The sequence below is a fragment of the Fragaria vesca genome, linkage group LG1 (genome assembly GCF_000184155.1).
Source record: "Fragaria vesca subsp. vesca linkage group LG1, FraVesHawaii_1.0, whole genome shotgun sequence".
NCBI classification, from domain to species: domain Eukaryota; kingdom Viridiplantae; phylum Streptophyta; class Magnoliopsida; order Rosales; family Rosaceae; genus Fragaria; species Fragaria vesca.
Genome location: NC_020491.1, coordinates 13,561,745 through 13,575,167, shown reverse-complemented (window position 1 = coordinate 13,575,167; position 13,423 = coordinate 13,561,745). Strand labels below are relative to the sequence as shown.

At 36.8% G+C, this 13,423-nt stretch overlaps 2 protein-coding genes and 1 non-coding gene across 3 annotated transcripts; 1 reads left to right on the top strand and 2 right to left on the bottom strand.

The window, feature by feature from the left end:
* Positions 1 to 1,203: 1,203 nt before the first annotated feature.
* On the bottom strand, positions 1,204 to 4,254 carry LOC101297875 (annexin D1-like). Its single transcript, XM_004288158.1, has 5 exons — positions 4,133 to 4,254; positions 2,845 to 2,990; positions 2,494 to 2,712; positions 2,017 to 2,229; positions 1,204 to 1,838 (listed from the first exon to the last, which is right to left on the bottom strand). The coding sequence occupies exons 1-5, from the start codon at positions 4,206 to 4,208 to the stop codon at positions 1,542 to 1,544; spliced, it is 951 nt and encodes a 316-aa protein (XP_004288206.1). The 5' UTR covers positions 4,209 to 4,254; the 3' UTR covers positions 1,204 to 1,541.
* A 985-nt stretch (positions 4,255 to 5,239) lies between these two features.
* Positions 5,240 to 5,312, bottom strand: TRNAR-ACG. The gene has a single exon. It is a non-coding gene; the product is annotated as a tRNA-Arg (tRNA).
* Positions 5,313 to 5,577: 265 nt separating this feature from the next.
* LOC101297582 lies at positions 5,578 to 9,046 on the top strand. Its single transcript, XM_004288157.1, has 8 exons — positions 5,578 to 5,781; positions 6,100 to 6,632; positions 6,741 to 6,813; positions 6,996 to 7,073; positions 7,159 to 7,222; positions 8,248 to 8,335; positions 8,453 to 8,537; positions 8,719 to 9,046. Exons 1-8 carry the CDS (start codon positions 5,665 to 5,667, stop codon positions 8,800 to 8,802), a joined length of 1,122 nt encoding a protein of 373 aa, XP_004288205.1. The 5' UTR covers positions 5,578 to 5,664; the 3' UTR covers positions 8,803 to 9,046.
* Positions 9,047 to 13,423: the final 4,377 nt, after the last annotated feature.

The window sequence follows — 13,423 nt, the reverse complement described above, 5'->3', positions numbered from 1 at the left end:
CCCCGTTAGGGTCGAATACCCGTGGGTACCCTACCCGCTGGGGATTATTGCCATCCCTAGGCTGAGTAGATAATTAGGAGATAATGTAGGTACCTATCTGATGATGATGAGCCACGTGGAAAACCTGGACGCGGCATTTACACATTGACCTAGTGGGACCCGGGAGCGCACGTTGGAAATCTCGGACGCGGCTTCTCAGGATTTGAGCTCAGCAGTCAGCACGCTTGTTCTGAATATGTGGCGCCTTCTAGGCTCCCCATGGTGATGATAACTAACTTTTTTTCTTTCCCTTTTTTGTTTTTTTTATTACAATTTTTTTTTCCTTTTTGTTTTGCTAAATCAATTGAATGATTGGCTTTCGTAATTTAATAAGAAAAGTCCAAAATAAACTAAATATTAAAGTCATTGAGGCAACTCAAGTTTAGAGAGTCAAAGACGGAGGTATTAGAAGGTTCCTTAAGAAATAAGAAAATAGTATCGATCCACAATCAACTGTCTAAATAACAATGACTAAGGTCTGCGACTGCATCTGTTACAAAATTCGTCTTTTCATTGATATGGTTGAAAGACATTGCCATGAAATTATGTGCAAGTCTTTTTTTGTCTTAGACAATCTTCATGAGTCTTTAAGGTGGTGAAATGACACTATTGACGCAGTTAATGATAAGATTGAGATCGCCCTCAACTAAGATAGCCATTTTGAAAGGCACTAGAATTTAGAAAGGTCGTCTCAAAGTGTGTTTCTACAACTGGAAGTCGTTCGGATCTTCATTTGTAGCTGCATCTAGAGGAACATCATCAGAATTTCCGATGAAAAGCCCTCTAGCTAATTACAAAGTTAATTTGAACCTGTCAAAGTTGATTTTCAGTACAACACAAGGAGAATGTTGCCTATTACAACCTCCATTATAATCTGCATTTGCAAATATATGAGTGGTGTCTAGAATTGCTGCAGACCCTGCAGTAGCAGCAGCTGCTACAACAGAAGCTGGATTAGCAAGAGTGTATCTTAAAATGACATCATTTTGACATTCCAATTTTGCCAACAAAGTAATGAGTTTAGCATGTTTGATGGGGTCATAACTTGGATTTCATACGAGAAGGATGTTCTCTTTCATCTTTGATAGTGCTTGATGCCTGGTTTTAAATTGCTTTTGAGTAGCTAATGATGAAGCTGAAACTTGGACCTTTGGAGCTATGGATCACTAAAATGGGCAACGAGTTCGATTTATATTCCAAGATTGTTCCACTACGTACATACTAGTATGATAAGTTTACTATCACTTCCTTCATAGAGAAAAAGAGGCAAGGGTGATTAAAACTCATTATATATAACTCAAGGCTAAATCCAATAACAGCAGGAACTCAATCCATAAACAACATCAACTCAATCAATCCATAATTGTCCTGTTGCCAGACTAGAAACATAAATAGACAAGGGTCTACACAACCATAAAAAAGATGCATTTTGAAGCAAAGAAGACATTGCAAATAACTTAAAACTCTGTTCATCTTTATTCTGGGTGGTTTTGCAGCAAAGCTCAGGCATCTGAATGTCCAATCAGTTCCAGAAGCAGATTCTCATAGTCTCCTCTAGTGTCTTTTTGAATTGCATGGGCCAGAGTAACACTGTTTCTGCGTTGGTATTCTTCCTTAATACGATGCAGGTCAACCTCTGCCCTGGTAGTAACAACTCTAGTAAGTGCACCTTCATCTGTCCCGAGCTTGTTGATACACAAACGAAGAAGCTTTTCAAAGTACTTCTCAGGGTAGGTCAAGAGTTTGGTAGTTGCTCTTAGTAATTTGAGGAATTCATCATCCTTATCAGCCTTCAGATCCTGCATATTAGATGCCACACTATCAGTTTTAGTACAAGCAATTTCACTCAAGCAGCAATCCAATTAAGGATGTGGTTTACATGGTCAAATGAAATAGCTGAATACAATAATCTATCAATTTTTGAACTCCACATTTCCTGGCATTTCACATTATCTGAATGTTCGCAGAGATGGTTACCTTGGTAATGGCATTTCCAAACTCATTGTTGTACTGATTGAAAGTAGCGTTTAGCTGTGCCTTGCTCCTGGTAGAGATGATCCTGATGAGCTCCTCATCATTGTAGTGTTTGTCCTTGATTTTCTCATGAAGTAGCTTAGCCTCTCTTTTTGCCACTGTAACGTTCACTTCATCTCCTTCATATCGGAAAGCACTCACAAGAGGAACCAAAAGCTGTAACAGAGTCAAGAGTAAAACAAATGATAAATTAAAATGTATAAATTGCAACCAAGGCAAAGGAAGAAAAAAAAAAAAAAAATTTAACGCAGAAGGAAGGTCAGTGTCTGGGATATATGTGCAGAACTGCAGAAGTGACTTTGTAGGTGAACATGTTTAAATATAGATAATACAAAAGATGACTAATCATTACAACATACCAACTAAAAAATTCAGAGCACAATTAAAATGACTAATCATTTTGGAAGTTCAAAGTTGTACCTTGCGGAAGTCTCCAGATGTATGAAATGCAACATCCTCTTCAAGGGATTTCTTGAACTTAGCATGGTAAGCCTGCTTTACCATGTGGAGTTCATGTGAAGACCTAGAACAAGCTATTTCCATGAGAACCCAATTGCTTGAAGTGAACCTCTTTATAGCCTCATTAGCCAAAACTGCATCACGCTCGGAAGGATGCAGTGTCCATAACAGCAAAGCACGCTGGTATGCAACAAAATATGAAAAAAAATCAATCAGTATCCTTTTAAAATGAGATACATCATTCACACGCTGCTTTATAATTAGTTGCAAAATAGTGTGCATCTATAAATGAAAAATTATTCAAAATCGGACCTCAAAATTACTTGAGAGTTCTTTGTCTAGTGCCTTGAGAAGATCCTCTCCATAAGTTTCAGTATAGGTCTGCTGAATTAGTCTTCTCTGGTCAGCATTCCTGTGAGCCAGTATGGAAATGAGCAACCCCTCATTTGTGCCCCATCCTGCGTACAAATTACCAAAGTTAGCTCAGAAATATTCTATCTAAGAATAGGAGGCAATGATCTAAATAAGGTCAACTCCTCTACTACTGCAATTAGGAAAGTCGAAACTCTTTGAGAGTTAAGGAGTGATACATGCAACCATTATTATGTTTATAAGATGAAACTTAGTATCTTAATTGAGAAAACAAGTGTTCATAATTGTCTCTATATATAGTTTACCCTGCTCAAAGTAAGTGGGTTACTCACCTCAACTACAGTAATCAAAAGAATAATAAAAATTTGCCAATTAAGAAAATAGGATCCAATGAAATATTCAAGGAAGGAGGTCAACTTGTGAATAATGTGCCAGAGGAACCGATTGATATAGATATCAGAGTGGATGAATCAGAAAAAGTCAGATAAAGAATATAGTGGTTTAGCACTAAGGCCTTGCTTTTGCCATAATTAGTGGCCAGAAAAGTTTACAGTCAATAGTGATCAATGACTACAAAAAATATTTGTTAAGCAGATCCAGATCTGATACATTGCTCCAATGAAAATGTTAACAACAAAATTGAAAGAAAACTCTAAGAGAAAGAAGATCCTACTTGATCTTTACGGTCATATATGATTCTGAATTTCACAGAGGTTGCAACCCCATTATACTTAAACACAGAAACCACATAATCACAACTCACAAGTAAAAAAATTTTAGTACAAGATCGATCTTTAGATGATCAAGATCATCCATATCAGAATACATGAAAATCAACATCTCAAATTTCAAGCTACTTGTCAGTCAACAGTGAACCTGAAACTGGCTCCACCAGATAACTGATCAAACTATCCAGATCTAAACTTTGATCCACCAATAATGAATCGAAGAACATTGACAAACAAAAAACCCTTCATCATCATGATCATATTAGCATTGACATTCTAAGCTTAATTTGTAAAGATAACATCCAAGTCATACTCAGTACCCAGAATTCACATAAAGGTAAAAACCATACACAAGTAGATGGATCAAAACTTCAGATGATCATAACAGACACATGACCAGATCAATCAAACCAACAAAACGCAGAACAAGATCAGATTATATGAATGATTGCATGTAGTGATCGATAGTCATAGAGATTAAGAGTGTTGAAGTAAAAGACCTTCAAAAGCCTTCTTAAGCTGCTCAGCGTCCTCAGCAGGAGAAGGAACACAAGCTGGTACTTGAAGAGTCGCCATTTTTCGCAGTGTATGTAATAACAAGACTAGAAGAGAGACTGATAGATGATACAAAGAGACCAGGGGGCTTGCTTTTTATAGGATGAAATAGGAAAATAATTTTATAACCACCGTAAAAAAAGGGGGATGATTTTCCTATTTTCCTAATTTTGGACAAGGACAATGATGAGGGATGGTGTTGACAGGTGGGAGTAAGATAATAGGGGATAATGTACGTACACATCTGATGATGAGCCACGTGGAAAGCTAGGACGCGGCAGATACACATTAGTCGGTGGGACCCGGAAGAGCACGTTGAAGATTTTGGACGCGGCTTCTTTGGATTTGAGCACAGAGCACACTTGTGCTGAATCTGTGGCACCTTCTGCTCTCCTAGGCTCCCCTGGTAAAAGTAAAGTTTAAATAGAAAGAGTATATTTTCTTTTGGTAATTTGGTTAAAGAAAAGATTGAGTTCATTTTTGTATAAAAAGACGATAGAGTAAATTTCCGGCGAATTTTCTGGTCGATTGAAATTCAATAGGAAAATTTCATAAATCAAAAGTACATGATTGAAACTTCCATTTATAAGTGATATAATGACATTTAATGCCATACCTTGTTTATCAAATAATTGTGATTTTGACTATCTTCTACCATTCAAAATTGAAGTACCTAATTTGAAAAAGCACCTTACATAAGAAGAAATTTAAATTATTCAAAAAAAAAAGAAGAAATTTAAAAAGATCACATTTCATTGTGGTGCAATTTGGTCGTGGTTTTAAAGAAACCGACACCTTATGACGAAGTTGCTTCGTACAAGAAGACATGTTGCATTAACTTGAGCATTAAGGGACGTTGAGAAGTCGCGTCACAATTGCCAATAGTCACTGAACATGTTGTCGTTTCTATAATTATTTAATCAATACCGTAATAATGCGAGTTTTCCAAAACATTGCCTATTCCCACTTAAAGATCACCGATGACCTCGTTCAAAATTAAAAGATGGAGGAGGGAGAGGGACATAGCCTCAACCCAAATTACCTAAAAAAAACGACTTCACTGGGGATCGAACCCAGAATCTCTGGTTTCGTAGACCAGCGCCTTATCCATTGGGCCATGAAGTCCTTGTTGACCTTCACGACTTAACTAGTATATAAAATCGTTACCCAAAGTCTATCCAAATTTGGTGCGAACTTTCTTAGGTGAGGCCCCAAGTAGCTTGAAAAGACAGTAGCTTTGACCTCACTCTTCTCTTCCTTCCAAAGCTTCCCCCTTTTTATCTGCCCAACGATCTCCACCACCCTACCCGCCGGAGAACCCAAAAAAAAAAAAAAACTTTCCGAAACAAACTCAGAATATTAGGAACTAAATCTCATATACCCATAATCTTTTCTAATCCGACCAATATATGAGCGGTGGGAATCGATTCTGATCAGTCTTATATAAACCAAAGCAGGTCGTCAAAATCAGACACACATGGGTAGGCCACGCAGTCTCCGCAGCAAAGCGGCCCACTTTGTCACTGATATCACTACTGGATTGCTCAACCCCATCTCTGACAAACCCTCCAAACCCTCTCCTCCTCCTCCTCCTGTAAGCAACTTCTCTATCTTTCTTTCCCCAATACCCTTTCTGGGTTTTTACTTTTATGCTGTGTTTGGTGGTTCTGTATTGAACCCAACTCTCTGATTGCTCCAAAGATTGAAGCTTTTCTAGGTTTTGGACCCCTGGCTGCAAAACCCAGTTCTTCAATTTGTCTAGAAATAGTAGTAGGTTATAATTGTGAGAATGATGGAGGCATTTTGTTAGTTGTTGGGGAACATTGTACTGTGAGATTGCATAGCTATATAGATGTGCTAGTTTTGTTTGAATTTTGAGTGTGTGTCTGTGACTACGTAATATATATGTCAGGAGGAAGATGTGGAGGGGTCAAAAGGAAGTCAAAATGGGTCAATGAGTGAGGAGAGTGGAGCTACTCCGGTTGATGGGCCTGACACTTCTTCATTTACTGCGTTTCTGTACTCGTTTTTAGCGACATCGGAGTCGGGAGATAAGAGTAAAAGTTCAGATGAACAGGTTGATGAGCAAATGGATAAGAGCAATTCTTCGTCTGATTTGGTGGTGAAAGCCAACGGTGGGAAGAGAAGCTTCTTTTCTAAGGGGAAGCACACGCTTGGGAAAGCTATGTACCAGGCTGCAAGATTTGGCGGTTACCGGGGTCAAGAGCGGAAGGGTAGTATTGCTGTGAAAGGTGATGACGGGAATGAGTCTGAGTTTGCTGGAGTGGAGATGAGGCATTTGCAGAAAGCACAGAAGCCTGTGGCATTGGTTCATCTGCCAGACATCTCAGAGCCTTCTTTACTTCTTACTGAGAAAGCTAGAGTTGCTCTTTACAGTTCATTCCCGGTGCTAGTTCAGGGAAGACGATGGTTGTTACTGTATAGGTAGAGAAACTTGGAGTTCCATAGTTATATATTTTGGAAGTTCTAGTCTCTTTATCATAATGAACTGATTATTATACAAATGGCACCGATATTCTTCTTATTTTGCAGTACATGGAGGCATGGCATATCACTTTCAACCCTATACAGAAGGAGTATGCTTTGGCCTGGCCTCAGTTTGCTGGTAATTGCTCAGGAACTGTTAGCATCAGTCCATTCAAAATTATTTCCAATCAACTCTTCCAATAAAATTATTTATTGTCTATTACTGCCTAAAATATAATGTACAAACATGTATCAAGTTCCTTGAGCCGTACATTAAAGAATTGCCTTGATTATTTGTATGATACATTGTCAATTGTTCAGGTTGTTGGAGACCGTAAAGGTGCAGTTTTTGGTGGCTTGGTGGAGGCACCTCTAAGACCAACCAACAAGAAGTATCAGGTCCTGCTGAAACAGATATGTCCTTATGAATCCATCTAGCAATTATTCCCTTTTATAATTAGATTTTTGCTGGTGTTTTGGACAGGGAACAAATGATACATTTGTTTTCACAAATACATCTGGCGATCCTGTTATATATCGCCCTACAGGTACAAATTTATCTTTTTTGCTTCGTAGGGAACACAGTTTCTGATTTATCATCAATTTGTGATTGCCTAGGTGGAAGCTCTTTGCATGCCTTGAAATGGTTTTCATATATGTATGAGATAGTGAAGGCAGTTTTTATACCTTCTGCTTACTCATGCTTGCTGTAGGTTCTACATATGTATCCACTTTAAAAATTAAAATGTATGTTTTTGACTTGATCATTATTTGGAATTAGTGGAAAATTTTACTGTATCCTGCAAGTTCTAAATGCTATGGTGATTAGTAAAGGATGTGCTCCTTCAAACTTTGTAGAAGAGAATTTAATACAAAATATATTTATCAATCATCTTTTAGATTTTGGTAGAGCTTTACTGCCTGTACATAATGCAATCATAGGATCTTTGTTTCACCACCTCATTTTGCTGATGTAGTGCTTGTATAAAGTAATTACTTTCTGAACTATATCTTCAAACCTCAGGGCCTATTTGAAACCTTAGGTTTGGAATCGTCAAAATACTGCACAAGAGTCATAGCATAATACATCGTAACTAGTAATCGCTTAATATCTAACTACACAATTTCTAGTAATACATGATACTGGCGGACATAAACTCATAGATACTACTTCTAAAGTACTTCTGTATATATCCTCTTTGTAGTTTTTGTTTTCTATAATAAACTTGGATTATCAATATTTATTTATAATATATCCCTTCGTAATGCACCAATTAGCCCCTTGCTTCTTTGAAGTATAGTTGCAAGGAAATTCGAGCAAAGGGTAGGTGCAAAATTAAAACTTTGGCATAAATTGCGCAATGATTAAGATTTTACTTGCGCAACTATGTTACGTCCAAAGAAAATTACTGCTTGAGAACTCAACTTGGATGTTGCCGGTTGAAATATGCATGTGTCTGTCATTTATGAGATAACTGTCTTTTGATAAACAAACCGGTGGATAATTTTTTTTTCCTTTGGTACCTGAATGGAATATCTTTTACTAAATAGTTTGGAATTAATGTTAATACAGGTGCCAACCGCTACTTCACATTGTGCGCTACTGACTTTTTAGCTATTGGCGGGGGTGGTCATTTCGCACTCTATTTGAACAGTGATCTGTGAGAACTTTGCCTCTTCGCGTTCTTTATTTTCAGTGAGCCTTTTTTATCTACTCAAATTTACTGTATTTTCTAACTTTTTTATTTTTTTATTTTTTATTTTTATCTTTGTGCAAGTTTGAGCGGATCAAGTTCAGTTTCAGAAACCTATGGCAATCCATGTCTTGCAAACTCAGAAGACTTTGATGTGAAAGAAGTAGAGGTGTGCGCAATGTCTCTCTATCTCTCTTAGTAGCACACTGACACACCAACATACACACACCTTCCACAGCACTCTTACACCCATACAAATGAATGTGCATTTATGTTATCAAATCAGTGCTCTTTTTGTTCCAAAGTAAAAGAAAAATGTCAGTCATTTAATTGATAGTAGTGTAATGCAGTTATGGGGCTTTGTGTATGCTACCAAGTATGAGGAAGTACTTGCTCAAAGCCGTATGGAGGCACCTGGTATTTGCCGATGGTGAATGTACCCTCTGGACCTCAAATTGATATGGTGGTTAGTATAACCACCTTAGCTGACGCTTATTATAGTTTCTGGAGCTGGATGCAAACGGTGTTGCATTATATGGATGACTTTCCTTTTGGAGTTTGTAAATACAAGTCTTCCATGTACATAAAGAATACATAAGCACTATGTGCAAGCAATTTTGGTTAGATAGTGATTGTAAAGGCTAATACTTTTGATGATATATTTCTTGACAGAGAAAATCCCCTACACTGGTTGATGATACAAGTACGTTGAACTATATAAGCTCATATCTGTCATGTGTTCATTGGTATGTTAAAATCATCAGTAAATTCATGTTACGGTACCTTAGTGCTTAGAAGAGGACATTTTGGTATCTCAAGTTATGCTTTGTTTCAACAAATATAATTTCTGTTAATTTTTCAGATAAAATTGATATTATTTAAAATATATGTATTTTTGATCTGAATACCCATGATACTACTTTAACGAGTCTCATATCATCGAAGTCGTACTTAAATGGGTCCATTTGTTGTTAATAGTCTTTGAGCTTGTCTTCCATCTTGATATGAACCATCTCTTGGATTTTGATGATTCCATCCATTCACATTTCCTCCTCAATCATAATTAGTGAAGTCTTAGAACGTGTTTTGGTTTTCAATACTGATTAATGAAGAATGCAGAGAGCTGACCTCTCTCAATTTGTAGGGTGGCTAATTGGCTATATTTATTACAACATATCCAGCCAGTTCCTCTTGTGACTCTTCTCTCTCTCAGGTAACAATCCCACCCTTCTTCTGTTGTATACGAAAAAAAAAAAAAAACAAATTCCACCCACTTTGCATATCCATTATTCGCACAATGGAAGCAGTTACTTGGTTCTTCCTGGTATACTTGTTCTGTTGCACGGTTAGCTGCTTAACTATGGCAGCAGAAACCAACCTTAACATCACCACTGACCAGTCTGCTCTTCTTGCTCTCAAAGCCAGTATCAACAGTGACCCCAAAACATGATCTTGACCAACTGGTCAACCACCACCCCTGTTTGCAACTGGGTTGGCGTCACTTGTGGTGAACGCCATCATTGAGTCGCAGAGTTGAACCTCTCTTACTTTGGTCTCGTCGGCACCATTCCTCCCGAGCTAGGCAACTTATCATTTCTTGTTGATTTGGATTTCGGAAATAACAGTTTCCACAATACCTTGAAACCAGAATTGGCTCGCCTGCGCCGGTTGAAGTTTATTAACTTGGGATACAAGTAGTTTATGGGACTTATTCCACCATGGTTTGGGTCCTCATCCAAACTTCAAGAATTCTGGTTACTTGGTAATCAATTTTCAGGTTCCATACCAGCTACATTCTTCAACTTATCTGCTCTGCAAATAATTGATCTGAGTTATAACCAACTCTCAGGTACAAGCTAACACATATAGCTAGCAAAATTTCTGGAATCTTAATCTACTGTGTAGCCATTTTAATCTATCTTAAACATATTTAGCAGACTCTCTAGTTTGAACAACTCGAACAAGCTTCTTAAGGTAAAGAGATTGATTTCTAATTAAAATTAAAAGTTCTTCATAGGTAGAATCCCTACAGTATTTGGGAATCTAACTACGTTGAAGGAGATCTACCTTGATAATAATAATTTTGAAGGTATGACTCTCATGAACTTTGTTGTTTTAAATGGATATTTTGTTACACCGCATGCCCCATATTGTTTTTTTGTTTTTGTTTTGTTTTTATTAAAACAAAATCTTTGTGAAACACTATGTATTAGTATATTTTCAAATTCTTATGAAATTTAGGTTTTTTTTTTTTTTTTTTTTTTTAAAAGGTTTTTTAATGAAATAGTACATAGTAGATCATAGTTCTTGTATCAATTAACCGTGTTTTTTTTTTTTTTTTCTAGAAATTCTAAATGATATCGGCACCTCAAGTCGGCTAGAAAAATTGTTTGTCAAAGAAAATGCCTTAAAAGGGCATATTCCTACGACTATCTTCAACATGTCATATTTGGCTACCCTAGCCTTATATGGAAACAAATTGAATGGTAGAATTCCGGACAATATATGTCAACATCTTCCTAATATTCAAGTGTTGAATTTTGGGTGCCAATCAGTTTAATGGTCCACTTCCATAGAAGCAGGGGCGGATACATGTAGTGAGTTGTCTAGGCTGCAGCCCATAGCATGTGAATACCAGCTGGTAAACAAAGTTTTCTTTGGTTCGGTTGGCAATCTGTCCAACTTGACCTTTACATTGTCTAAGGTTTGACTCCTCTTGGAGTCAATCTCATGTTTTTATCTAGTTTTCCAATATTATTCTTCTTTCTCTATTCTTTGTGACTACAAACCAAATGGGTCATCACTCTGCATGTTTTTTCCTTCTCGTTTTCTTCACTTTCCTTTTTGGGTTTAATCTATTTTTCTCTTAGTATTTTGTTGGAAAAAAAAAAAATTGTTATCTCATATACTCCTACACTTCCGTTAGTGTTTCTTTACAATAAATTTCTTTTAATGAGTCTACCATTTGGTTCAAGAAATTCTAGAAAAATTTTGCACATCTAATTAGCCTAGACACTTACCGGATCCTAGATCCGCCACTGCATAGAAGTCATGGCAATGTAAACATTTTCTTGAAGTAAAGTTGGGGGCTAACGAGTTGAACGGTAGCATCCCCGATAATATGTGGCGACATCTTCCCAACGTTCAAGAATTGTATTTTAGGTGGTAACAGATTCAGTGGAAGAATACCCAAAGATATTGGGAACTTGACTTACATAAAGAACATTGAGTAATTATTATGACAAACTTTAATCAATTCAGATATTCATACTATATTTTTTTTTCTCGAACTAGACTTTTATCTGGTAAGAATAAACTCCTTGATAGTTACATTATAAATAAAATAAAACGTAATACAATTAAGAAAAATAAAGAGTTTTAAACGGATGGCCACCAAAAAGAGTTTTAAACTGCTCAGAACCACTGCCACCATTGACGTTGTGGTATGACAAAATAGGATGATTTCCATTCTTGTTCTCTCTATGATTCTATGATTCCGCTGTGGTATTTAAGATGCGTATTATTCTTACTTCTTCCACTCTCCCGTTTCTGGTCACCTTTAACTTGTTTTAGTTGGATGGGATTGCAAGAAGGATCTAAGACATTTGGAAGCTCCAACGGTAAGTCTCTTGAGATGATAGTCTTGAACACATGAATAACATCAGAGTAGACGTATATATGTAGGTACTTCTCATGACAAAATGGGCTTTCATGACAGAAAAAAAGAGGATTTTAGTTACACCTCCAAATTTATTGTGTATACCTTCGTTGCTTAATACATCTCAATTTTACATTTTAACATACTTACATACCTAAGTATACCTCTTTATCCTTACTAAAATACCCTCCAACTTTCTACCAATTTGTATGCCATCACTATATTTTTCTATCCCCGAAAAAAATTACAATTACTTTCTCTGTTGTTCTCTCCTCCATCACAGTTATTCAAAGCTGGATTGTAACGGGCTGGATTAAGCGGTGCGGTGACAACGATGACCATCGTGCCTCATTGTGCCAATCGTCTACCAATGGCAATCTTAAGGATCATGTGGCCTTGAGCCATAAAGGAAACAATAAGGAATGAAGTTGATCATGCTCTTGAGAAGCCATAGAAAGGATCTGATGAACAATAATGACCTACGTACGAAACCAGAATTGGAACAATAATCAAAGACCGTCTATTACAATATATTAGGATAGGGATCAAAAGATTAGTTCTTGGTAAAAGTAGAAGCACTTGTAACATCGAAGTTATAGTCCTTAGTTTATAGATGATTCATATGAATGTATAACCAACTCAATTAAGCAGTTGAAATTTGCAAAGCCAGTAGTCCATTACAATTCAAGGGAAGCAATTGCCAAACTCAAAACCCACTACTCTGTTGTGTCAAAATTCAAAACATACAATTGAAATTGCTGTCCACTTACCACCTTAATTGAAAACTAATGTGCTGACTGACCTCCATCCTCCTAATCTACTGTCTCATATATACTAGCACCATATATTTTCTTAATCTACTTTCTCAGACTAGCACCATATATATCATGCATCACTTTCCCAGTTGAAGACTAGCACCATGTCTTCTTAATTTAACGTTTTTTTTACTCTTTTTTCATACTTCCTAACAATGAAAGCTTTTTTGGGTTTTTTTTTTTTTTTTTTTTCTGGTGTGGATCAGAAGTGGAAGATATACCCTAGAAATTTTCTGGGTTCTCCGTCAAATTGAGCAGGGCCTAAAAGAGGCATGTATACAATAATTATTTTTATTTTCCTCATTTTGGTAGTTATATATTTGTCCTTATTTGTCTTTTCCTATAAGAGTTGACAAAGTCAAATTAATTTATGAAAAAAAAAAATATCCGTGTACAGCTGTACAAGTCGGAACTGAGTTGGAAGATCCTTCAAATCCTTTGCCCACAAGGATTCGGAAACCTCGAATCCGAACTCGACAAGGATTCCTCATCAAGTTTCCTTTTCTCAAAACCTTATAAAACAGACACACCCCTGTCCTCTTAAGTTTCCATATCTCAATCCTCTTTCCTGTTTCTCCAGAA